This window comes from Carassius carassius, chromosome 15, assembly GCF_963082965.1.
Source record: "Carassius carassius chromosome 15, fCarCar2.1, whole genome shotgun sequence".
Taxonomy (NCBI): domain Eukaryota; kingdom Metazoa; phylum Chordata; class Actinopteri; order Cypriniformes; family Cyprinidae; genus Carassius; species Carassius carassius.
Window position 1 is genome coordinate 22558181 of NC_081769.1, and position 27911 is coordinate 22586091.

The window sequence follows — 27911 nt, forward strand, 5'->3', positions numbered from 1 at the left end:
TATAAAAAATAAACGAACTAAAATAGAGTTTCAATAAAACATCTTCAACAGTAAAGGATCAAAAGTTGTTCGCATACGCAGTTACACACACACAGAGAGCAAATGAAAAAGTCAGAAAGGCTTTATTTGTTACAACTGAAAAAAAAAAACTCAAGGCAAAGTTTATAACAAAATTGACCATTCAAAAAAAGAAGAAAAAAAAAAATCACTGCATTGCCCTGCAGTCTGTTTGATTTGATTTTTTTTTCAATACAAAGCCTTCATGAAATTAGCCATCTAACTAAAAAGAACATTTCAAAATAAAGGGACAATTATTATTTTACCACTTTAGTTCTGGTTATCAGCAAGTCTTTCTTCGCATAAGGTAAGATTGCCAAAGATGCCAACAAAAAAACAACTGAAATCCATTATCAGTTTCAAAAATGAAAATACATGGCTTATTACAATAATGTCAATGGCTATTTAAGTGGAAATACAAAACCACATTTCTTAAGTATATATAGAAAAAATAGATACACTATCCCAAAATTCTCCTTTAGAAACCCAAAGCTTTGCAAAGCAATAATGTCAGCAATATCCATTCCTCTGGATGGAGGGCTGTGGGAGGCTCGGTTATGTTCTTAATTTCCAACTTTCTGAAACAATTTTTTTTTGTTTTAAGTCTTGAATTGAACTGAACAGATTGCTCAGATTTCTGGAGCCTCACAGCGGTCCAGCTGAGGAACTGGATCATCTACTGCAAGAGAGGAGTGACAAGAGCAAATCAACACTCAGTCCCATTGAGAAATACAAATGCTTTAGAGTACATGTAAATCTGAGTTTTTCATAAAACTCAAACAGTTCAAGTGTCAACATAAAAAAACACAATAAAAACCATAATCGCATTAAACCTGGGAATGACGGTGGTCATTTTGCATATTTAAATATTCTGCCCCTAAGCTTTGAAACAAAAATACATCTCTTTAAATGGGCAATAGTTTAGTACTCAGTACTTTAAACACATGATTCTCCAGTAACATAATACATCAGATATGTCTTTCTCTGCAAGTAAACTTCAAATGTTTTCCTTCTAAAACAATCAGTAAGTTTTTGTTTAACGTGTTGACAACGTCTTGGCAATTGCAAACTGCTAAGGAGCTTTTCTTTGGATTAGTTTTATAGTTGCTTCAAGTCTTTCAGAAACATCCCATAACACTTATTACACAAGACACGACATACTGCAGTCTAGTCAGAGCTTGTACACGCACTGCCAAAAGACACAAAGTGCCTATTCAACTGCGCAATTGTATCAAGGCACAAAGCAGTTTTACATCCAGAACATCTGTATTTCTATTCCAGAGTTTTATTGTAACAAAACTGCATAGAATTACTCACTTTCTTTTTCCCTTTTGTAGATACACATCATTGCGATCACATAACTGCAAGAGGTAGCATGAAAAAAAAACATACAGACAAAGATTGGGACTATAACGAATGGTCTTACATTAACTGATGCTTACTGTTTGTCCTTGTACATAAGCTAGATAGCCAGTCTGTGCTGAAATCAAGAGTTTATCATGGAGAAGGTGTATTAACTGTGCGTGTTGCGTTCCGACAGCATTCCCATTGAGAGTTCATGGTGTGAGTGTGAAGTGCTCAGTTCGCCTCTCTCCCTGAGTACAGTATGATTATATTGAAGCTGCTGCCAGGCCACCATGCAAATATATTAGAGTAACACTGTACATAATAGTTGCAAACTACAACCTACAAGCTGCCAGCGTATGAAGCCTTTTGCCATACAAAAGCCAAAAATCTACCCCACGGATTATGAAATACAAAACAAAAACTGAAGTACAAAATATGTAATGTAATAATAAGACACATAATCCAAAAAGAAAAACTAATTGTTGGATAAATTCCTTCTGGTTTGTGTGGAAGGACAGATGGTCAGGGCTGTCTACAGCTTGCCTACATAATGGAGCAGTTGTCTAGTTTGGGTCCAGCCTAAGAGAGAGAACCAGAGAGAGAAATGAATGTAAAACTGCTGCAAACCTTTGCTTACTACAATGCTTCTGTTTTACTGCTAATAAATTCCTCACAAAATATTAAATCATAATTTAATGTGTTAAAAAAAAATCTGGATAATATCAAAGCAGCAAAGAATCAATCAAATCGATTTTAACTTAATTATTTGGTCTTTTTTTTAATCCTAAAATTAGATTTCTAAAAACATTAAAACACATTCAAACTTTGCTACCAAGTTTTTCTGATTTTATTGTTAATGTTTTAGATCTTAGTTACAAACAAAATTATCTTTATTATTATACTTATTATTATTAATATTTAACTAACTCAAAATAACACTGATTTGTTCATTGATTTAAAGTTTTAATGTTCTTTTTTTAGTAACAAAAATCAGATTCATTAAAATTCTTTACATTTTTTGTTAATAATTTACTCTTAACGTTATGTTCTAAATATTTGTTTAAAATCAATGAAAATAAAATTATCATATACAAAAAAAAAAACGGCGCAATCCTGCCATCTGCTGGACAACACAAACAACCATTGAACGTTCATGGAGAAAAAGATCACATTTACAGGCATTTAACCGATAAAAACAATAGAAAATAAATAAATACAAACCTGTCTGCGTTTGTCATTGCTCACAATAAAGTGTGAGGGAGAGACAAATGATTCAGGCAGCCCCCCTCCGCTGCAAAACGAGCGAGATGCACTGGACACTCCAGAGCTGGCCGTTACACAGCCGCTGTTTTTATCTGACGGCTGCCCACAGGAGCCACACACCACCGTACGGCTGCGGAGGTTATACTCACTATCCCCACATGTGCTATGGGCGGCCTGCAGGGGGAGGCAGTACACAGAGAACAACTGAGAACGAGACCGGTAATGGATCTTATTACAGAGAAGAATTCTGCCTGCTCTCAATTCATTTTAGTGCTATGATTCACCATGAGAAGGCTACACCCAAACAAACCCAACAAACAGCCTTTAAAGTTCAAAGTGGTTATGTAACACATTATAAACTTTATACTGCGCAGAAAATGTGTTTGCATGCATTTTAAAAGATTACTACAATAACTTTTTGAGACATGGCTTGTGATTGCATACCATTTCATCATCATCCTCATCCTGGAATAGAGTGCGTGTGACCTTCCTCATGGCCATCTCCTGGAGAAACAAATAAAGAAAGAAAAAAGGGAAGTGAATGAGTCACTTGGATACCTCGGAATCAAATAAAACCTTAAAAAAAAAAAAAAGAGCTGGCTGGTTTGATTTAACGTTATCCCACCTCCCCACTGGAGCTGATGAGGGTGGTCTGGAACAGATCTCCACTGCCCCAAGAGTTCTGGGTCTTCCACACCAGGTCAGAAGGAGGGTTGTGGATTCCTCCAGCTCCAGAGGCCCAAATCTGACAGAACAGAGACACTGAAGTCAGTCAGGAATTCAAAAGCAACTAAAGAAGACTATAGTGTGGTAAATCGATACTTACTGTGACAGTCTGCCCTGCCTTCAGAGTAAATTTTGGTGGGAACTTGTAGATGATGGGAGTGCTGGAACCAATCTGCCTCTTCACCTGCCAGTGTCCCATAGTTTGATCCTGGAGGAAGAAGATTCATTTAATAATTAAATAATAATTCATTCCCTTTTATCAGTCGCCAATGCTCCTTTTCTCCTTCTCACCTGGTCAGACTTGTTACTGAGCCGTACATATTTGCCCTCCATGTCCACTTCGTCCACGGTCACGCGACCGCTGGCAGAGGCCTGCTGGGCGACTCTTGTGCGAGTAACAGTTCCACCGACCACGCTGGAGGCATCGCTGTCATTATCGTTCAAGCGCCGTTTCTTAGCACTGCCTGAAGAGGTACGACTGGTGCTGCTCTGGAGCACACGTGTATGAGTTCCTGATCCTCCGGAGCGGGTTACAGTCACCCCACGGACAGGAGGAGGACTCGGGGAGAGACGCAGCCTAAACAGGGATAGCGGGACAATGGATGTGAGGACAGTTTTTGAGTAAATGCATGAGGCTGATATACACCACAAGTTCTATTGTAATTAGTATAATCATCTTCATTTGAGTGCTTTACTTAGCAAATATTGATATATGCAATTAATTAATCAGAATATGATTAATGCTTTTGCTCTTAGATTTAAAATGATAAAAATTTGTAGTTGTTTTATGAATAAACTTTTTGGGATTTTGGTTAGAAATTTTATTAAAGTATTAATCATAATCAATAATGCTGTATTAAAAATACTAAAACTACAAACCGTCTTTGTGTATGTTTTATTTATATGAATTTCTCAAATTTTTTTTTTTTTCTAAATGTAATTAAACCATTAATTATTCATTTTTTAACTATTTCTTAATTTACTTTAATATTAAAAGCATCTGAAAAAAAAATCAAACCAGCAAAAAATGTAATCTATTTTTAATAAACATTCATTAAATATTTTATCAAATAAATTATAAAATATATTTTAAAAATGTAATTTAATCAACTTTTCAATACTTAATCAGCATATACTGTTGCAGTTAATTTTATCAAAATATCATGCAATTAATGTGATTAAAAATTTTAAAGCAATTGACAGCTCTATTATTTACAACTAGCAACATCTGCATGTGTCCAACAAGTAATATCCCATTGCTCACCTCTCTTCCTCGCCCTCCAGGAGCTTCCGGTAAGCACTGATCTCCATGTCGAGTGCAAGCTTAATGTCCAGCAGCTCCTGGTACTCATCCAACTGTTGCTGCATGCGTTGCCTCATTTCAGCCATCTCTTTCTCCTTGTCCTCCATACGACGGCGCATCATGTCCCTGTCTCTGGATAGAGCCTCCTCCAGTTCACGGATCTTCGCCTCACGAGCAGACAACTGATGAAGAGAGCACAATCGTGCAATTTAAATAATGTAAAGAAATGCTACGGGCCTGATTTTCAAACTTAAATTCAACTTGTGTTCCTTCTTTATGATCAAATCATTTAAAATAAGAAGGTTGTAGGAATATTCCAGTACACTAGAAAAGAATAGATCTAATAGATGAATTGCTAGTTATGTTTTACCAATATAATTTCTGAGGGTGGAGTTTAAAAAAAGACATTTGCGGATAGTTTAATTGCAAGTTATTCTATTGTAGGAGCATTGTGGTACACATGTACAGGTACAAATAATTTCAATATGTTGCTGCTTTGTCAGCACTGCAATAAATAGTTGTATGTATGTGTGTGTACCTGTTTCTGTAGCTGAGTGAGCTGAGAGGTCACACTCTCCAGCCTCAAACGTGTCTGCTGCAGTTCCTCATGGGCGGCTCCTACCAAATGGCTGTTCCTGTCAGCCGACTGACGGGCGTTCTCCAGCTACACACACACACAGATAACACAGGATGACATTTAACTGACAGATATGCTGCATGTCTTTATACATGATTTTCTTTTTAACAAATTGCCAACGGATCAGTCAGCAAATATGTATACAGGGCGGCCCGGTTTAACAAGGCGCCCCAGGGGAGATACAAAGACGTCGATCCTCAAGGACACCACATTTGACAGTTTGCTCTTTGATTGTTGTATTACCTTGGAGTTGTAGGTCTTTTCAATTTCATCCTTGTAGATGCGAAGCTGCTCTTCGTGTTGGTTGCGAAGTTCAATCAAAGCCTCGGACAGTTTACTCTCAAAATCCTGCGGGCGGCCGCCGTCGATTTCCACCACACGTGACTCATGCCTGCGCTTCGATTCACGGAGCTCCTGGAAAATACAAGTCAATAGGTTAGAGTAACAGAGAAAGTCCGGCCAGTCTTTGTTACAGTCTTCATGTTGAGAATTTTGTTTTCTTCATTTCCATAGGAGAGCCATTATATGCATAGGAGAGCTCAGCATAAACAGATGTGTGTGAGGGACCTCAGTGTAGATGTTCTTCTGGAACTCCAGCTCCTCTTTCAGGGTCTGGATTCGGTTCTCAGCGTCCACACGTCGTAGCATTTCATCCTGTAGCTGCTTCTTAGCATCACTCAGACTGCCCTCCAGCTGCAACACACATATTCACTTCAATAACTTCTATATAAATTCAAAGTTAAAAGCAACATACTATGCGAAATACTAGTAAATACTAGAAAACCCTCCTATCTAAACTGATATGTACTTATGATATATTGTAAATTTATAAATAAAAATAAACAATACAAGTTTAATGTTTTACATATTTATGTTTGTGTTTTTTTATTTTGTAATATATTTATGTAACTACATTTTAGCAACTACTGCGGTTCCCTGGTCAAGAACCACTGATCTAAACCCCAAAAAAATGTTATTTCAGCAAACTGTATAAGATTTGCTTTGAGCAAATAAGTAATAATTTAATTTTGCAATTTTATCATAAGAAAGCGGAACTAATTTATAAAGATTAAAAGAATAATAATTCATGCCTATATATATATATATATATATATATATATATATATATATATATATATAGTTTAGGCTATGGGAATGTGATTTAGCATTATCATATTCCCAATATATTATTGGCAAAAATAGTGCTAAATCATATTCCCTTGCTTAAGCAAGCAAGTAGTCACTTTGGATCATTCTCAAGTACCCTGCACATGTATGTAATAATGGCACAAACTGCAACCTTTTGGTCACTAACCCAGATCTTTAACCACAGCACCAGACCACCCAAACACTAGACATGCAGCGTTTTATAGAGTCATCACCTTGGCCAGCTGGGCTTTCAGATCTCTGACTTCGACCTCCAGTGATCTCTTCTCCCCCAGTGCTGTGGAGAGAGACGCGTCCTTCGAGTTCAGCAGAGCTTCCAGATCCTTCAGTCTGGCCAGAGCCGATTCCAGATCTGCCTCTTTCTTACTATTCCTACAGATATAAATAAAAAAAGAAGACATTAGAGCATGTTTTTTTTCCTCTCGGTACACAGAGGAATACAATTATCTTATTCAGATTCTGAATAGTCAGATTATTATACTCATTCATGCATGTTGTGGTTTGAGTAGAAAGTCTCCTATATCAAACAATTGTGAGCAACTACACTAGCGTGGCACCATGGCCGGAGTTCAGCACCGCAGGAGCAGATCACATCTTTTCGGCTGTCAGAACTGATCTAAGACTGTAAAAAATGCATCTGGTTTGGATCCATAAGCTTGAGTGAATATGTTTGCCAAGTAGGAAAGCTGGAATAATCAGTTCAGAGCAAATGAACATCAGACTGCCCACAATTTTGCCTGGGATTTCGTACCAAAACCAAGGACCTTTTAAAATCTGTAAACAATAACCTTAAGAACCCTCTCTCTAAAACAGAGCCTCCGACAGTGAATTTAAACCATATGTGTGTGACTACAGTGCTGTTCATTATGAAATTGCAGAAAGGAACCATACAAACCCTAATAAAAACACAGAATGGTAATTGAATCAATAAATTAAAGATGACTGGTGGTTTCGTTAGGGCATCAAACGAAGTAAGGCAAAGTGAGGTTCAGGTTTCGTGTTTTGAAACCTAGAAGGATAATAAGGCCTTACAGTCTAAAATGAGATTACAATTTATTAACCTCGTATAGGTTCTCTCTCAAATCAAGTGTTTAGGGTTAGAGTTCTTCTCTGTGCATTCCAAGATCAGATTTCACAAGGCCTGTAAAGTAGCGGTTCCAAAATTAGTGATGTGACTGATGGCCAAACATGGATCGAAACAATTTAAACTCTGCCACACTTCAGTCTCTAGGGCACATTTCCCACACACAAAACTCCTTCCAAACTGAAGTACACTCAGACTACAAACTAAAACCAACTGACTAAATCTACTAACTTCTGGAGTTTATATTCTCTGTTCAGTGGAGCATTCCATCAGGATTCCTTCCTGAGAAAAGTAATTCAACCAACTTCCCATTCAAAACAACAGAGGTTTTGTTAGGTCACATTCTTCACTTAACAGCCGCATGCTTTACCTTCACTAAAAAGCTTCAAGAGGCTGGGGACAGAAAAAACAGTTAAATGCATGAAAGTTATCCTCCCTGACTTATATAAAGGCCTTCAGAGAAGTAATATGCATTACTATATATGCATTCGATAACTACTCACAAATGAACAAGGGCATTAGGCTTCTTATCGTTTTTGACTTCAAAGTTTCAAGGTTTTGACAGTTATATAAAAGGGAGCATATGCAAGAGCTTTTGCAGAGGCCTTTGAGGTGACATTTATCACTATTTCTGAAAATAGTGAAAAGCTCACAAATCTATGTATTTTAGCTGTTCAGCTACAGATATAAAACCAAGCACTGACCCTTAGCGGAATACAGTGTTTATGTGGAAAAACCTAGCCTTAATCTGATCATTAAAACAATGAAGGTGTGTTAACAGCGGGTGGGCATATTTGTGCTAAGTCAATGGTAAACACACATCCAGAAAAATAACTTCTTCTGTTTAGGACATTTGGTAATCAACAGCGTGTTCTTTTCAGCTCCCGAAATGTACTTTTTTGTTCTATACTTCTTCTTCCTACACAATATCAAGCAGATAGCTTTAAAAACAACACTCACAGTGGAGCAAGCCACATTTGGAGGAAACAATAAAAGTTTAAGAGCCTCGTGTGGCTTACATTTGTTATTTGTTCAAGTATTTTTTTTATTTTGGCATTAATTTTTTTTCTGCTACTGTATTTGTTTTGTCGTTTTAGTTCCCAAATACTCCAGGATCTACCCAGAGGAAGCCAAACCTACCAGACAATAGAAGAACATGTGTTATCGTCACCTCTGCTTCAGGTCACAATGTCCTTGTTGACTGAAGCGACCTGGTCGAAGTTTACACTGCAAACGGTCAACTGTGTATGAATCTAGATTTGAGTGATGGGAGCTAAGAAAACTAACTGGAAAATAAAGTGTGTTATAGCAAAAAAGCATTTGAAAACCTTGAGTCTTTATTAAACCCAAGAAAAGAACTATAAAAGCTTGAATTCCAGTAAGTTTTCATTAAAAGTGTGTAGTTTGTGTGCAGAGTTGTATGTTTGTGAGAGAGAAAAAAGGGAAAGGGTTTGGCTTGGCATCTTTGATCCAGTGGAAACATTTCAGGCACAAAAAGAGCCAGTTGAGGGAGAGAAAGAAAGAGAGAGGAGGAGAAGAATGTACCAGACCGGCCTCCAGCCCCTCTATGAATCACAGCTATCTTTGTCCTCTTTTGTGACGACAAAGAAACCCACGAACTAAAACCCTCTGAATGTTTTGCCATGTTACCATGGTAAAGTGCCGTGGAAATATTAAACATGTAGCCATCTCTGAGAAAACGGTGACCACAAACAGGGTTTCCCCGACATAAAAAAAACAAAAAAAACCACTGTAGCCGAAACCATCCATTTGAAAGGCTGAAGTCAAAAGCAGATACATATTTCTCACAGAATAAGCATTAATAAAACTGATAGCCATGTATTAATAGTCAAAACCTCATAAAAAGCTGTGGACAATCACACATACACCCTCAGGCGGGGAAAAATGTCTTGTGTATGAGTGCATTCTCTACATTTTGGTCTCTCTATACTCTATATTTCCTGCTAAAATTGCAGCTTGACAAGCTTTACAAAAAGCACCATATGACAGACGGTCACATGCAACAGCCAGAGGTTTTGAGAGGGAAAAATGACTGCAGGCGTTCATCAAAGCACTTATAAAGTCATAAAAAGCACATAAAACCGCACACTTCATCAATATGATAAAGGACTAGAGCCTATCAAATTAAATCTCTTTTAGCTTAAATAAAAACCATTACTAAAATCTGTATTTGCTAAATTTCAATATATTTGCACAGAATACCAAATGTTAGATTATGTAAATCCATAGTATCTTCAGTCGAGTGTTTTATGACTATTTTACTGTTTTATAACTGGACAAAGTTAATGTCTGTGCAAGTATCAAGGAAACTGTTGGGGAATCTGTATTTTTTTTTTCACTAAATATCCTGCCATATTCTAACTTGAAAACAATCATTTATTTTCATTCTATTTCAGCATGTTGAAAGGCAGATTACCTGAATGAACGAAAATGACATTTACTTCCTGTAAGTCTTCAGGACAACAAACATTTTTACTGGGTTGAAACATATTGGTGCAATACATCTCCTTATCACGAAGCCCAAGATCTACCTAACAGCTCCACAATAAACCTCTTCACTGCTTTTGACATAACTGTGACTTCTACTTTCCATTTCTACTAATGGGTGGAGTGGCTGGCCACGTGACTCGATCTTAAAACAGAAACGTCTCATACAGGGGTTCCCCATTTTCCCACTGTACTATGAATAAACGTTTCCTTTTTAATTGCCGAGGTGATTCTGACTCACTTTCGCTGGCTGCAGGCCCACCATGAGGCCTCCATGGAGACCGGGTCAAACATACAGAAGGAAAACATATAGTCTGAAGAAAAAAAGATTGTGACTGAGTTGTATAATATGGTCTATTATAAACATTGTCTAAAAATAGACCAATGCAAAACCTGAATTGGCCAACTATAATAGCTTGAAATTTGAAAATAACATTGTAACATTAAATCTTTATAGAGTCTTTCACCAGCTAGGAAAAAACTGAATAAGCATAAACAACTATAGATTCATACGTTTGTTTCTGTTGTTTTTTTAAACTAAGGGGATAAAGTCCCTGCAGTTATTTCCTGCAGTTAAGCTTTACTCAAACACTACCTGCTATTTGTTATATATACACATGTAGCAGATCTGTTAAAGGACTTTATGTCCCAGATAGTTGTGCAATTTTAAATTCAAATCATATCTAAATCATCAAAGCATGAGCAGGTTGGTGCAGATACCAAGTGGTTTGTCTCAACGGACGATTATGGCTAGTCTGGGTTATATTTGCTTATCTAATACATCTTAAAGTAATTTACATTTATTCTTCTTTTATTAAAGGGTTAGTTCCCCCAAAAATGAAAATTAGCCAATAAATTACTCACCATGAAGTCATCCTATGTGTATATGACTTTCTTATCTTATGCAAATCCAGTCAGAGTTATTTAAAAAAAATTATTTGATCTTTCAAGCTGTTTGATGCAACACACTCAGCGGTGTTGCACTCCATCGGTCCATGAGAAGTTTAATAAAAAGTGCATCCATTTAAAAAAAAATGGGGGTGAACAAAGGCCTTAGCGAATCGATGCGCTTTTGTATTCAAACCGTAATAAATCACTTTAATCTAGCTTGCGCTCACTGTTGTGAAACAGAAGCAGTTCCGGGAGCATGGCGTATGAGGTCAGTGTTGCGCATGCACTGGTGAGTCTCGTGAAAACCAACGTTTGTAAACAGGAGCAAAGGAAGCCAAGTTTCCTTACTTTAGCATAGGAAAACCAGTCTCCTCTTGGCTTATATCGAAATCCTCCAAAATTCTTCTTTACAAATCCTTGTTTTGTACTTCTAATTCGTGACCGTTGTTTTGTTTTGATCCGCGTGCATCACTTTCCGTGCTTGCACAAAGCAGACTTCATACATCATTCCCCCGGAACTGCTTCGTTTACAACTAAGCACAAGCTAGATTAAAGTGATTATTAGGTTTTGTATATGCATATTTTCCTTGCAAAACTGCATCGATTCACTACAGAAGGCCTTTGTTCACCCCCCCGGAGCTGTGTGCGACACTTTTTCTTAATGGATGAGCTTTTTATGAAACTTCTCATGGACAGATGCAGTGCAACACCTGCTGAGTGGCATAAAACAACTTGAAACATTAAAGACAATATTTAAAATAACTCCAACTGAATTTGTCTGAAAGAAGAAAGTCATATACACCTAGGATGACTTCAGGGTGAGTCATTTATGGCTTAATTTTCATTTTTGGCTGAACTAACCCTTTAACATTACAATAAATTTTAAACATACTGTTGATTAGTGAACGAACTCCATCGCACACCTGTAAGTAATAGGTGCGTAGAAAAATAAGACCAGGTAGGTCGTTTCAACATATAAGCAACTCCCGCACACTATCTTAACTTGCAAAATAAATTTTAATCGCACGTTTCGGTCACACGACCTTCATCAGGAGTATACAAATGTTCAAATTCATCTCTTTTAAGATAAACACATGACCAATTAACAGAGCTCCATCTGCAAATAATTAAGCTCATTGGGAATACATAATTAGCACCACATCATAAACAGTTACAAATTATTATAATTACAACAATCAGTCAAGATCCCCCTATAGGTTAACAAAATCATCCAAAAAACACATAATCAGCACATTGTCATCAAACAGCATCAAATTGTAATTCTAAACAGTTACAACAATCAGTCAGGCTCCAAAGTCACTCAAACTCATCGTGAATACATAGTAGAAACAACACCTCATTGAAAACAATTGCATGACTATAACATTACATTAAATAATGCTTCATCGTTCATACCCATATGTGATAAAGTTTGAAGGGTGTAAATCCAAAACAGTTCGCGTCTCTGTAGAAGTAATTCAATGTCTCCACCTCTAGGTGGCAAAGTTACTTTCTCAATCCCACAAAAGCGTAAAGAGGTTACATCGTGATTCAAAGTAAAAAAGTGTGCCGCAACTGGATAATTTAAATCTTTTCTTCAGATCGAACTCTTATGTTCACTAATTCTTTGTTTCAATTGACGTGACGTTTTTCCCACATAGCCTATACCACAAGGACAACGGATTAATTACACAACATGAGTGGAAACACAAGTAATCACAGATTTGATGCTATATTCTTTGCCAGTTCTAGGATGACAAAAAAATGATGTTTTAAAAGTATTATTACACTGAGCACAATTCCCACAACGATAATTGGCCTTCTGTATAGGACTAAGTAAACTCTGAGATGCACGAGGGCTAACGCTCTGAAAACGAGCATGTACCAAGCTATCTTTTAAATTCCTAGCGCGTTTGTATACAATCAAAGGAGGATGTCTAAAAATATTGCTCAACTCCGAATCAGAACACAACAAATGCCAGTGTTTTTTAAAAATTGATTTTATCATGTAAGACTTAGGTGAATATGTTGTAATACAAGCAAAAGAATCTTTTCTTGTCTTCTTTTTTAGCAATTCAGACCGCGTCTTTTTAAAAGCTGTTTTAAATCCTTCATCAACCCAATCTAAGGGGTAACCTCTGTTCAAAAATTTATTTTTCATGATTTTCGATTTCTCAATAAAGTCGGAATCAGAATAACAAATCCTCCTCGGTCTGTAGAACTGACTCTTAGGCAGTCCTTTTTTTTTAAAAAGTCGGATCAAAACGATCAGTCTCTTTTGTAAACAAAGTTGTAGTCAAACTGCCTTCGTTCTTCTGTATCCACATATCAAGGAAGTAATTTCAGAAGTAAATTCCAAGTCGTCAACCAAGCTATTCAAATATGTCACAAATTCTCGAGCCTCATCGTGATCACCCAAAAAGATACAAAAAATATCGTCAATGTATCTATACCATTTGATGATCTTTGAATAGAAAGGATTATTTTCTGTATTCAATACATAACTCTCTTCAAAAAAAACCATGAATAGATTGGCATAGTTAGGGGCAAAATTCGAGCCCATTGCTGTCCCACTTATCTGAAGAAAAAAATCCTTATCAAAACTAAAATAATTATATTTCAAAAGGTACGAAGCCATCTGGATGATAAAGTCTGATGGTGGACTAGAGTCCTCGCGTAACGAAAGATAATGTCTAAGGGCAATAAGTCCTTTTTCATGTGAAATGTTAGTATATAGACTTGTTATGTCCAAAGTTAATAATAAAGAAATATCCGGTAAATCATATAACTCTAAATCTTGTTGATAAAATCAGTAGAATCTCGAATGTAAGTAGGTAACGAATAAACAAAAGGTTTTATAAAAAAAATCAACATACTGAGATAAAGGAGATAAGAGGGAATTAGTCTGTGCCACAATCGGACGACCTCGAGGGTCGAAAAGTCTCTTATGAATTTTAGGAAGAGTATAAAAAACAGGTCTAATCGGGTGTTGACAATACAAGAATTTAAACTCCGATTGAGATATCCAACCTTCTGTTTTAGCATTTGTTAAAAATGACAATATCTCAGATTGATAAGTATTGGTAGGATCACTGGGAAGTTTTTTTTATAAAACTTAATATTCTGTAATTGTGAAAGAATTTCGTGTTGGTATTTTTTCGTATCTTGGATTACAATAGCCCCTCCTTTTTCAGCAGGTTTTACAACATACTGTTGATACATCGATGTCCATATTTTCAGCTTTATTTCTTCTGTTTTAGCCCACCTCTGAAACTGTAATTTTTTATTTACTTTGTCTTTTTTGCATTTTGCTTCCTATTAAAAGATTAAAAAACTTTTTACAACAAGATCAAATTCTGTGACAGGCAAAACTGCATAAGACATTAGTTCTTGTTTATTTTTCCTACTACATTTGCAAGTAGTTTTGCTTGCTTTAAGAATAAAACTCAATATTGTAACATACATTTTATATTAAAAAAATTATTTTTCCATATTTTAGGCTTAAATCTTATAAAATAAGTTAATAATATAATATAAAACAGGTTTATGCTCATAAGCATTTAAATGCACTTAAGAATTTATCTTGAAATGAAAAGAAAAAATATAAAAAGAAAAATGAAATATTTTCTCAAAACAAAAAATTAAACAGACAAAAAAGGCAAGAAAATTACAGCTTATATTGATTTTTACTTTTTTTAAGACATGGTAAAGGTAGCCTGAGGAAAATGGTTAATAAAAAAAAATGTATGATTCTACTAAATCCTAATGGTGCTTTTAAAGGGTGTGGTCCTATAATCATACCAGATCCTGTAACCGTGGTTGAATTTGAACAACCAATACAAAGAGAACATTATTCCAACTCCCTGATTCATTAGCACATGACAGATGCTAAAACTATTTCCCTCGGAGTGAAATAGCTTTACATGATTTATCTGATCCTTCGGTCTAGCCTGGCAAAAAAAAAACAAGGAGTACATTCATTAATGTCTATTCAGATGGAAAAAAAAAACCTTTTCTGAGATAGAACAATGATGGAGAGCTGAGATGTAGCCTAACCCTAACCCATGCATGAATGTGTGTATAGGGTTACATATGATTATAAGCACCTGCTTAAAATCTACCTACCCTTGTCAATATGCATAAATATGTGTTTTGTTTTCCACTATGCAACAGGGAGGATAGACTGAGGCTCTGCCAGCGTGGCAGCTTTGCGTTTAGGCGCCGATGATGACTCACTCTCTCCCTTACACCCAAGGCCCATACACACCACCAGAACAGCACCAATTACAGTAACCCTCTCTCCACCCTGTCTTTATACAAGCCCAGGTCTAACATAATATGCATCCGAGGGTCTCCAGCCTTACAATATAAACACTGATTTCCAATGGTTTTTCCATGGAATAAACATAACGAGATTCCACTGTCATCTCCGGTTCTCCAACTATAACGTTCGCCTGATTGCAGCTGCCTTCAGTTAAGAATGGGACAGAGATGGTGTGTGTGTGTGTGTGTGTGTGAGTGTGTGCAGTACTACTCTGCCAGTGTTCCCCATTACAAGTGGTTTGGCAAAAAAACAAACATCGGTTCAGCCTATGAGTCACATGGCACTGCCACGTGACAATTCCTTCTCTTTCACAATGACATCGATTTATTGAACAGTTTTATGCCCAAAACAGAGTTGGTAATTTACTGCATAAAAAACGCTTTTTAATGCAAAGTGCGTCTTAAAATGTATTCATATAAGTAGGATAGTATTTAGACTAAACAAAAATAAAATAAAATAGCTTTTAAGCTAATGTGACTAAAGTTATCTCATGTAAGTGTACATAATTTTTTTTATTAATTAAATGGCTAATTTCTTTAAGTACAAAAGGGTTGGCATCTTGAAACTTTTTTTAAAAGGAAGCAAATTACTCAGTTTCTCTTTAATATTCCTGATTCATATTCATACTGTTCAAATGAATCAAAAACACATTCAAGGCTTTGTTTATAAATGAACGCTAAACTAAATTTGTCTTTCAGTAACGGTTTGGTGCTTTAACTGAACTACACTCTCTTGTTTGGACGTGAAAGCATCTCTGCAAACAAGTTCACTCTGAATTCTCAACAAATCACTTGCAAATGAAAAACATGTTTGATCTTTAGTTTAGAGTCTGGGGATGGTGATTATATAACAGACCGAATGAGTCAGTCCGTCCAAAGCCTTTCCAGATCCAGCCACTACCAAATGTAGCACCACTGCATTTGGGATGAAGTTTAGAGGGGGTGTCCACATCTTATATTTGACATTTTAAGAACAAAAGGATTGTAATATGGAGCTGAAAAAGCCAAAAGAAGTGGGTGTGAGTCTAACCAAATATGTATGCGTGTCTAGGCGAGTACACAATACATTTTATCTGCCCATTATTTTAAATGAATTATAATTTAATTTGATTTACAATTTCGCCTTTTGAATGTGTGTTCCGCTCGTCTACCATTTAAACTCACCGGAAAAGCAAAGTCCCCTCAAATAACAAGCCGACAGGATATTTGTTAGTAGTATATCCATTCCTGTCGGCAGTAGCGCTACTGTGCTGAAACATGCCAATGCTGCTAAAATGACACTCTGCTCACATGCTCTGATAATAATAGCTTTTATTTGCTATTATTTGGATAATATGTTTAAAAAAAAATATACCTGATTCTGTTGCATGAAACTGGATAAAAATAATGCATTGATTTTTAATATTAAAGGTAACACTTACTACAATAAGGATCCATTAGTTAGTGTTAGTTAACATAGCTTAACAACAATACATTTATTATAGCATTTATTCATCTTTCCTTATGATAGTCAATGAGAATACAGTTGTTTACTGTTGGTTCATGTTCATTCACAGTACATGAACTATTAACAAGCACAACTATTGATTTTAATAATGCATTAGCAAATGTTGAATTTAACATGAACTAAGATGAATAAATGCTGAAGAAGTATTGTTTATTCATTCATGTCAACTAAAGTAGTTAACTAATGTTAACTAATGAACCTTATTGTAATGTGTTACTAAGATTAATATAAAAGGTATAAAATTCTATTGTTACTTTCAGTAAAAAGCAACGTTAATAATAATAATAAGAAATAGTTCTTAGGCAGCAAATCAATCAGCATTTCAGAATGATTTCTGAAGGATCATGTAACTGATGACTGGAGTAATGATGTATGATATATATATATATATTTTTTTTATTTAGGTTTTTTTTTTAAATTCAGTATCATTATAATGGAGTTAAATTAAAAAGTCTTTCAAAATTACTTTGCGTTATTTAATAAAATAATAAATAATCAATGCAAAGCATTTTCGGTTTTCTTTTTGGATGAGAGGGTTAAATATGTAGTAACAAGACTGGACACACATTCTACTCAGAGCCCGAGAAAGCAAAGGCTGAAACAAACAAAAAGCATCTTGAATCACTCATCACAGTGTGTTACTTATTATTGTCATGACATCAAAGAAAATAATTTTTTTTTTCCACCCAGAATGTCCATGTATAATGTTCCAGACTCCAGGAAAAAATAATCTAGTACTGAGATCCTACTCTGGACTGTATCTGGACTGTAACAAGGATTATTTCTCATTAATTAATGTATTTATTAGCAAACATAAACAGCAGGAGTTCTGAAAAAAAAGAGAGTTCTGCTAGTTGTCATAGAATAATCAATGAAGTTGTGTACAATGCAAGCACACACTTCAAATGACATTTAACACATTTGGCAAACACTTTTATCCAAACAAAGCAACTCGTGTATTTGCCAGTATGCATGCTTCCTGAGAATCAAACCTATAACCATGTTCTATGAGCTGTTATGTGCTGCGCCACTTCATTTTAATCTTTATTTAATCTGTCCAAAGATACATTTAATACCAACAAATGTCTGTTAAAAAATCTGCAAAATCTAAATTATTTATCCATTACAAATAGCTTTTTAAAGGAAAATAACTGCAATGGTTACTTTTTAGAGAGAGTCTGTTACATTTATTATGTTTTGATTAATAAATAATGTTGAAAAAGTGAGCGAGACATACAGTATTCTTGCACATTGCTAATTTTATTTCATAGCCATAGTCAAATATTGGCTACTGAAACAGTGCCAGTAAATAACTCTCTGGACCATAACTTGGAAAGAAATGTAGGGACTGGATCTCTTTAATTGAATATCCCTAATCTAAAACATTTGTGTACCCCTGCTAGCAGTGTAATATTCCAGCAAAAAAAACTTCTTTTTTGTGCCAGTATATCATTCACCAATACCACATGTTTGAGAGATTTTTGTATGTGCCAGAAAAAAAGTGATTTACAACAGATTTTAAGAGAGATCAAAATAAACAAAACCTGTCAGCATATACAGTACATTCATTTAAAACAAGAAACAAAAATGATGGTAAAGCATCCTCAATGAATTCCCCTATTTACTGTAACATTAGACAGTTGGGACAGTTGATCTTTAGTGAGGTCATAAGGACAGCAGGGAAAACAGAAATGCCCTGCGGCAGTCATCACATCACAAAAAAAGAAAAGAACAGAGAGGGAAAGAGAAAACGAGCCAGCTCCCCTCGGAATGAAAGAGATCTTCACTGGAAAAGGAGAGACGGCTCTCTATTCAGATGCATATGTTGTGCTGAACAACACAGAACTATTTATTCTGTCCTAAACCGTTTGAATACACAGGTGCCTGCTGAACTTGATACACTGTAGATTTAATAGAAAGTTAAAATGACAAGTAATAGGAGAGCCTAATAGAGGAAAATCTCATTTTATTCATTTTTAGGCAGGACAGCCCTCAACTTAACAATGAAACACTGCAATAATCAGGGCGTTTCTCTCTATTAGATCAAGCTTTTTCTCATTGTCAACTGTCACCTAAAGAATAACACTCAAAAATCTACTCATTAAGTGTAATTTTCTTGTTAGACACAGTGACATAACCACAGAAGGACTGTCTATTCTAAATATGACTTTTGCAGGAAACATAGCAGCAGCATACTGCATGATAACTGTTCATTACCATGTTTTTATTCTGATAATGTAAAAGCCATACAATGATAATATACTTTGCAAAAACAGATCAACAGGATGCAACACCACTAGTAAATGAACCTTCAAATGGTTGCACTGAGTGATTACCATATTCATGAACCATGTTATTTGCATCATATTACAATGCAAATATCACTGTGCATGTTGTACTTTTTAGCCAATTTATTATATAAATTGTTAATATTATGATTTCTATAGCCAAATGTACATAGGCAATTCAAAATCCATGTTTTGATAGGGTGGAGTGTCTTTTCTGAGTATCCATAACTTGACTAATAATATAAGCACCCGGTGAGGGTAAGTGGCACCAGATAAGCCATTCATTGTAAAACATACAGGATGGTAAAGGAGGGGCAGGAAATTAGTCACTGGATTAATTTTTTTACCATCTGAAAGCTGCCAAATATAATTAAGTTTACCCTTTAAGTATGAACATAGTATAACAAATTGCAGACACAAAGCCAGTGAGTGTTGAACTGATAAAACTGTTTTGTGTGTTAAGTTTATTGCTATGTTTTAGATGCTTTTAGGTTAACATTTTATTTTTGTACTCTTGACCCTGACCCAGAGATAACTGGAAAGGATGTGCCTCACTATACCCAAAGCCTTAACACTGAAAGCAAAAGTGATAAGGCAAGAAAATACTTACAATCTCAAAGAGCAAAGAGCACAGGACTAAAAGGTGAAGTTTTTTTTGTGAAGATAAAACTGTCAAAGGTTCTTGTATGTAAGATCAATGCTCTTATCTTTTAATGGACACACTTCCTCTTCTCCATAAGCTGGAATAATGGAATGACTAAAACTAAGATTTTAACTAATTTTTTGCAAACATGTCCGGACCGCCTTCACGTGGGCCAAAAAATACATTGTATGAAAGGAGGCTCAGGAAATACCTAGAAATTCCTGTAGCGTCAGAAGATATGCAACTAAAAAGTAGGTTAGAGTTAGCATTTTTAATCATTTATTAGACAAATACCAACTCATCAAGTTCCCCATTTTCTAGACCATAACTAAGTACAGTTTCATTGTATTGTCTAAACAAACATAGAGGGGATTCGCAGCATTTTAAATGAAAGGTAAGTGATGACATACTGCTCTTTCAGTATGAATTGACAGATGCATTACATCTGCTCAGTTTCCAGCTGTAGTTTTTCCACATATCAGATACACACTCCTACACTGCACCTGTTAACAGAGTTCAGACAGTGACACACACACAGAATAAACACAGGATATATTCTTCTACCTGATAATGACCACAGAAGCCAAAAGCTGCAACCGCAACAGCAGCCACAAGCACATGTACAACCACAGCATGTGCGCACATACTTTAGCTCCTGTGAGCCAAAACTGAGATCCGTCTCCACTGCATGACCTTACACGAATCCCCATTCAAGAACTCGTCTGGGCCTTAAACTTCCTAAACAATAACTAAGGTCAAAGTATATGAGGGATCATTTTCAAACAAGCAGCTTCACATAGCTCTGGAGGGAGTGTCATTGAGAATCCTTTACTAAACAAAAAAAAAAAAAGCCCTGTGTCAATAGGGCTATAAAACCCTATTTTTGTTCTAACTGGAACCTTTTATGGAGCGTTCTAAGTTGCTTCAGTAAGAAAACATCTGCTACGCACATAAGTGTAATGCAAATGTATCAAACTCACTGGAATAAAATAAGGCTACTGTTCCAACATGGACACAGGGCTTTCTTTCTGAGGTGAGGGGTTAAAGTGCTTTCCCAACAGTTACTTAAAGCTCATGAGTCACCACTCAGTCCAGTCAGAACCTCTTACACACCCTGGCAAGGCCTCATGGTAGCTGTGGAAACCAAACACTTCTAAACAGCTCAGCTTCAGTGAGTGTACGAGTCCGTCTGCATTAACCGAGTGATGGACAATTACAGGAACTCATGAGTGCTACTGTAACCCTGGTAAACAAATAAGACTATCTCTTTCTGCTGACTTCCCTTATGTGTACAACCACAAACCTTATGAAATGAATGAACGTGACTCATAATGGCTTTCACTAAACTCTCAACTTGTCTGACATCATTCAGTGACGGCACATCTTCAGCCTTGAGGTCTATTTGTCTTTGAACTCCACCCTTTAGGGATCAACACACCTCTTGCTTCAACCAACGCACTGACTCAGTCTACTACCATAGAGACGGCAAGATAAACAATAGATTATAATAAGAATCACTGTGACTCAATGACAACTACATCACAAAGCTGCTTAATAAACTTAAAATAAACTAAAGTTTGAGATGGTTTCTCTGTGGAGTTTGGATATCTTTAAAGTACACTGATCTGAGACGGTTCAAGTGCAAAGGACGAATGCAAGATAATTAAATGACTAGATTTTATGAGGCATAGTTGCTTCTTAGATTTATTGAGATAATCTTTTGTCTTACATGATGCAGTTAATTATTGGCAAACTGTTTGAAAATAAATACAGCATTTAAAATGTAATTTTTAGATTACTTCTGTCATCTACTGCTTAATTTAATAACACAATCTTTAGAATATCTCAAAAGGAATATTTATTTTTCATACTGTATACATTATAATGTCATGATGCCTAAAATTTACTCATTTATTGGATTTTATTGTCTTTTTTTTATTTAGACCAAATACAATTTTAAGAGAAATCATGCATCCCTAATTCACATAATGTTTTAGTAGATATCTGACATTCTGTGGGAAGGAGGTTTGCAAAGACACACTTTAGTCAAATGAATCATTAATCTACACACTGCAGTGCAAAAAAACAAAAAATTAATAAGTGTCCACAGTTTTTTTTTGTTAAACCTACATATAACAATGATTGTATCAGGTTACTTTAATCAGTGTAAAACTTTACACAAGCAGCAGAATTTCCACAGAAGACAGGAAGTATAAAATGTCATGTTAATTCAAACTAGAAAGAGACACACAAAACCTGTAAAGGGTGTGGTGAAAATTTCCAACAGCCACTTCCCAAGCAGATGCAACACTCCTACATTCACACCTCACATACCTGAGCTGCAGCACACTTGTAGAACAGACTGAGCCAGAGACAGTGTGTGTGTGTGTGTGTGTGTGTGTGTACATTACAAAACCTGCACTCAGAAATGTTTCTTCAGCAATGATTTCTGAAGGATCATGTCACACACGTCACATACTTTGCAGAATAAATTACATTTGAAAATATATTCAAATGGAAAACAGTTGTTTTAAATGGTTTAAATTTGAATGAAAACTATTTCAAAAACAATTATTATTAAAACAATTATTTTGTAAACATTTCACAGTACACGTAGCAAGGTTTTTTAAATCATATAATAAATAAAGAGAAAACGAAAAAAAAATAGATAAAAAGATAGAATAGAAAAAGAATGGTGCAAGCTAGTGTTAGAGGCCTTTTGTGCCTTTGTTAATTGTATAATAAATAAATAAAAATAAAACAGATAGATAGAATACAAAAAGATTTGGGGAGCTAGTGTTAGTTCCTTTTTTTTTTTAAGAAAGCAAGCTGTTAGTAAATAAATAGAGAGCAAGTCTAAAAGGGGCTAGTTTTTTTTTCCTTTTTGAATTAATTATTATAATTGAATTCAAATTAAATTGAATTTTAAAACACATCAAACAGACGAAAGCAGCGAGCTGTCAGCCTTAGTGACAGGAGCAATAAGCAGATGTGAACTGCAGATAACTGCCTTCATGTTTCAGCTAAATTTAGCTGAGGACTAGGCTAAGAGACCAGGGGTCGGCACCATTCTACACTTTAGGGTTAAACTTATCTTTTGGATGTGTGAAAGGATTTAAAGGAAAAGAGCCTAATATTTGCCATTGTCTACAGATCTTCTACATCCCTGATTTAAAATCTGTAACCTGCATCATGCAGAAACTAAAACTGGTGGAATTTTTTTAAGCTCCTGGGTGGAATGAGTCATGGCAATTGTTACTGCTGACTCGGATTCAGACTTGGATTCACTTACTGGAATAGCACTGGTTTGGAGATCTAAAGGATTTGTTCATCCCAAAAAAGTAACTTTTAAACAAAAAAAAAAAGCGAATTAAGTCATGGAATAACATCCATGGTCTGCACACATACCTGGCCTTCAGCTCCTTGTAGTCCTCGCGCACCTTGCTGAGCTCCAGTTGCAGTCGGGCTCGTTCTTTGGCCACCGAGTCCAGCGTCTTCCTGGCATCCGCCAGCTCGGCCTCGTATGCTGCTTTCATGCCGCTCATCTCACGGCTGATCTCCGTCTCCGACTCGGTGATGCGCATACGCAGACCTGCATTCTCTGTCTCTAGAGAGCGCACCTTATCGATGTACACCGCCAGACGGTCATTCAGGTTGCACAGATCCTCTTTCTCCTGCAGCCGACTGATGCGGGTGGGAGACAGGATGGTGGTCGTCCCTCCCCGGGAGCTTCGTTTCTGACCTGGAGTCTCCATAGCTGACTGGATTTGGTGCTATTAGCCTGAAAATGTACAGGGAGAATAGAATAGAATGGGGACAAATAGAAATTATGCAAACATGCAAATTATAAACTCTGGCCCTCCTTCCCGTCCCCTCCTTCCCTTTCCACCACCCCTCTCCCTCACTTCGTGCCTTACCGTTTAAGCCACGCCCAACCCCTGATCAAGTATGTCCAGCACAAACTTCCCAGAATAAACATTTCGTTTCTCAAACTCGTTTTCTGAAATCTAAAATATGCTCACTTCCAAATAATCTAATCTGGTTCAGATCTTATTGTCAGACTGGTTTAGAATTCACTGCAACTTTTCTTGGATGCCACGCAAACACAAACTTTGACACATTTTAAACAACCAGCACAGACATGCATCAAGTCTCATCCGTAAGAGCTGTGATTGCATGTTTGTTTTGGAACGTTAAAGTAATTCCAAACATTACAATGTGCTTAGACGGCACATGTGACACTCCCCCTTGACTCAATTACAGGAGTAATCTGTGCTGTACTAAGCAATGCTACAAAAAAAGCTATGAAAACACAAATTAAAAATAGATTTGGGCCCTGAACATTCACAATTTGCAGTACTGCTAGTCAAAGTGCCTGAATCACTGACCTGGTAAAGCTGAGAGAGAGTTACTGAGGGCTTCTACAGCTGCTGTGTCCCGTTGAAACTGCAGAGAGAGGGTCTGGTCTGACTCGCGCTCTTAGTCTCTGGCAGAAACTCACGCCTCTGTGAAATGAGAGGAGGAGAAGCAGGAGCAGGAGTAGAAGAGCAAGCGAAGGAAAGGGGGCGGAGCTAGTGAAGTCTGACTCAGTAAGCCCACACAAGGGAATAAAGATTTTACTGTATTTCACATAGTCACAGAATCGTCTTGCCTTCATTTTTTTATATATAATCTGTAACTTGTGAGATAAGTAATATAAATGACATTAAATAAAATCCCTTCCATGCTAATGGCTGATCCACAGCAAAACAAAATAAAATAAATAAAATAATGTTTGATACCAAGCTATATAAAAAAGGCAAAACCAATTATTATTTTTCAATTAAATAAGTAAAAAAATGAAATCAATATTTCCACATAATTAAAAGGTAGTCCAAAGAGTCCTCCGAAGATCTACTCATCCAAACATGAGCCAAAGAAAATATCCTTCATACATCCATCCAAGCAACCCAGAATACATCCATTTGCTGTTACATGAAGCTTTAAAGGAGAAAGTCAAAGAAAACAGCCTTATATTATTAACTCTGCCTGGTATTTATTTCGGAGGGGTGGACATACTAAAAATGAATTATCCAATCAGGTGTCTTAGTAAAAGGAGGGAAAGAGAGCGAGAGAAAGGGAGTGGATGAGACGAATCCTTTCGGGGAAAGAAGGCTGTGCTTTGATTCACTTAAACACCACTAACTAGTCACCTTCCATCACCTCTCTGATTCATATTAGGATTCAGGATCAAACCTGCACATCAGTGTTATTCCCCCTCAGAAAAAAGGTACAAAATCCGTCACTGGGGCGGTATCTAAAGGTACAAATATGCACAATATAGGTACTAATATGTATGCAACTTTTTAATATATTTATAGGCACCTAGGGGTAAATGTGGTAAAAAGGTACATTAGAGACAGCTTTCATACCTTTTAGTGTCGTTAACTAAAACTATTGAAAATAATTTTGTTAATAAAGCTGAAATAAAATGCTAATATAAGAAAATAAAATACTAAAATAGGTTAAATAGGTTTAAGGTGAATCATTAAAACCAAAACTGAAATAAATATAGATTTTGGCTAAAAGGAATACAAATTACAAAATAATGATTTTGTTAACTAATAAATGAATTAATTATTTAGGGCCCTGTTTGTTAGTGCACAAAAACTCTTCTAGAAACAGCACCATGAGGCAGGCAAGATAGCAAGAGAGACCGCTATGAAAAAAAGCAGACAATCCTTGCTCAAGGGCAAGAGCGGACCAGTGGGAAAGTCCCAGAGACGCCAGAACCTACAGTCTATGAGAGACTACAGAGAGCTGTGTAATACTGCAGGGGGAACCTGTCTGTTCTGCACTTTCTTTTCTCCTGTTGTCTTTCTCTCTGCCACCTTGTCGCATTATTTCACACATCCACAGCATTCCAACATAACAATGAGATTCCCTGGGGGAAATGTCTCTCCGCCTGGTGAGCTATCTCTAAAATCTGTGGGAACTGCTGGGAGACCATGACACAAGTATACTAGATATAATCTGCAGACTTTGTTTTTGTTTTTTACCTGCAAACGTTTGTGGAGGTCTTGGGAGGTCAAAGGGTGCAGATTTAGAACACATGCAGCAAATTACAAGACATGACAGGTTCCAGCCAGTATGTTTTCACAACATGGAATTCAGACACTCACTTGGGAGGCACTACCCTACTAAAACCTTAAAATTGCTTTCATAAAAATTTCTCATTACTTAAAAATAAATCAAGGACATTTGTGCCTGTAACGTTAATTCACAATATTACATTAACACACCATACACTTTCAACTGCAGTCCAAACGACTAAATCAGGTCTAAAGAAGAGAACTCCCTTGAATCAACGAGGATATATTTAAATAAAATGACTGCTTGTTAAAACTGTTGAGTCATGCATTGAGAATGAACATGCAAATCTTTCTATTCATAAACACCCCACAAAATGCCCGTTGCTATGGACTAGAGTAACCATCGCGTGAAATTAAACGTTTGAGCAAAAACTCGGACAGGGAAATAATGACTCACAGTTACCGAATCCCAAGATCAGGAAATGTTTGCAGGCGTTCAAGGATCCATGAAACGCTCCCGTCTAGCATGGGCCATGGCAATGCTGATGGACTGCGCAACGCCCTCTACTGGCCACTCAATAGAAACACAGAGTTCATTCTCTGACAAAAAAAAAAAAAAACTACCATGGTAACCAAATAAAAAAATACTCCAAAAATGCATTAAATAAACTTGTATCGCACCTAGCAATAACTGAAATTATCCGGAGTGTATAAGTATAATATACTTTTAACAGCAATATTTATATGTCATATACATCACAGTTAAGTCATTTTGAATACACAACTTTTTTTTTTTGATTGATTTGATTGGACATGGTAGAATATTGCACAAAAACAGGCATTCCATTCAGTGTTCATTTATCATACTACTAGGTCTACTTGTTCTTATATTTGTTATTATACTACTTGTTCATACTTAGGCTATTATCTTATATTATTATCTACTACTTGATGTTATCATCAATGCTGACAGTTCGGCTACTTATTATTTTTGTTGAAACTGAATAGGAATTCCTTGAATAGGAAGTTCAAAAGAACAATATTTATTTGAAATAGAACCTTTCTGTGAAATGTCTTTCCATCCATATCCTTCTGCTTTAGTACTCCTCTAGTGACCTCTGCTGCTGACGACGAAGAGTCTCACTCAAGACATTCCACGAGCTTCTCAGGTTCTCACTCAACTGCCAAGTCTCTCCAGCTGGTGGCAGCATTCACACAGAGGTTTATATATATATATATATATATATATATATATATATATATATATATATATATAGATAGTGGCATCATGAGAGGGCGTGTTCTAGAGGGCAGATACATTGCTCTCAGATGGCTGGAGCCAGATGGCCGTCTGTTAAGTACTACAAAACCCAAGCTGCCTGGAGTGTCAGCAGTCAGCTCAAAAACCTAATTTTCATAGTCCCTTAATTCCATTACCCATCATCGAAACCCCCTTTGAGAGGATTGACGTGGACATTGTGGGGCCTCTCCCGAAGAGTGGCAGGGGTCACCAATATATTTAGGTGATGATAGACTATGCAACCCGCTACCCTGAAGTGGTGCCATTGAGGAAAGAGAAGACTGCTTTTGCAACACCAGAAGGGCTATACCTCTATACTCATTTACCTTTTGGCCTTCATGGGGCTCCAGCCCCTTTCCAAAGGCTCATGAACCGTGTTCTTCAACCCCACCAGCAGTATGCTACTGCTTATTTAGATGACGTGGTAATCCATAGCTCAGACTGAGAAAGCAATCTTGGAATGGTGCATAAGGTACTGGATTCCCTCAGAGAGGCGGGCTTAACTGCAAACTCCAAAAAATGTAAAATTGCCTACGGCGAAACTGAGTATCTGGGCTATACAATCGGCAGGGGTGTAGTACAACCTCAAGAAGTCAAAGTTGAGGCCATTCAGGACTGGCCAAGGCCACAAACCAAAAGACAGGTAAAATCCTTCCTTGGCCTAGCCAATTATTATAAAAGATTCCCAAGCACACAAAGGCGAGAAACATCCCGTTCTATACATCAGTAGAAAACTGGCAAAGCACGAGAAAAATTATGCCACAATCGAGAAAGAGTGCCTGGTTATTAAATGGGC

General features: G+C 36.5%; 1 protein-coding gene across 1 annotated transcript; it reads right to left on the minus strand.

The window, feature by feature from the left end:
* Positions 1 to 177: 177 nt before the first annotated feature.
* On the minus strand, positions 178 to 26400 carry LOC132158577 (lamin-A-like). The gene is made up of 14 exons (XM_059568029.1): positions 26273 to 26400; positions 24133 to 24249; positions 23153 to 23525; positions 6716 to 6872; positions 5901 to 6026; positions 5577 to 5747; positions 5235 to 5360; positions 4658 to 4878; positions 3685 to 3970; positions 3494 to 3601; positions 3293 to 3412; positions 3112 to 3171; positions 2626 to 2841; positions 178 to 1983 (listed from the first exon to the last, which is right to left on the minus strand). Exons 3-14 carry the CDS (start codon positions 23497 to 23499, stop codon positions 1948 to 1950), a joined length of 1974 nt encoding a protein of 657 aa, XP_059424012.1. The 5' UTR covers positions 23500 to 23525; positions 24133 to 24249; positions 26273 to 26400; the 3' UTR covers positions 178 to 1947.
* Between the last annotated feature and the right edge of the window lie 1511 nt (positions 26401 to 27911).

What these genes read in the sequence shown, in the direction of transcription:
- LOC132158577 (XM_059568029.1), bottom strand. Translation starts at nt 23,499, where the DNA reads ATGGAGACTCCAGGTCAGAAACGAAGCTCCCGGGGAGGGACGACCACC. An exon ending in TCACTCAGCTACAGAAACAG is followed by an intron (nt 4,879 to 5,234) that starts GTACACACACAT and finishes TCTCTTCATCAG; the next exon opens with TTGTCTGCTCGTGAGGCGAA. An exon ending in GCAATGACAAACGCAGACAG is followed by an intron (nt 1,984 to 2,625) that starts GTTTGTATTTAT and finishes TCTCTCTCTTAG; the next exon opens with GCTGGACCCAAACTAGACAA.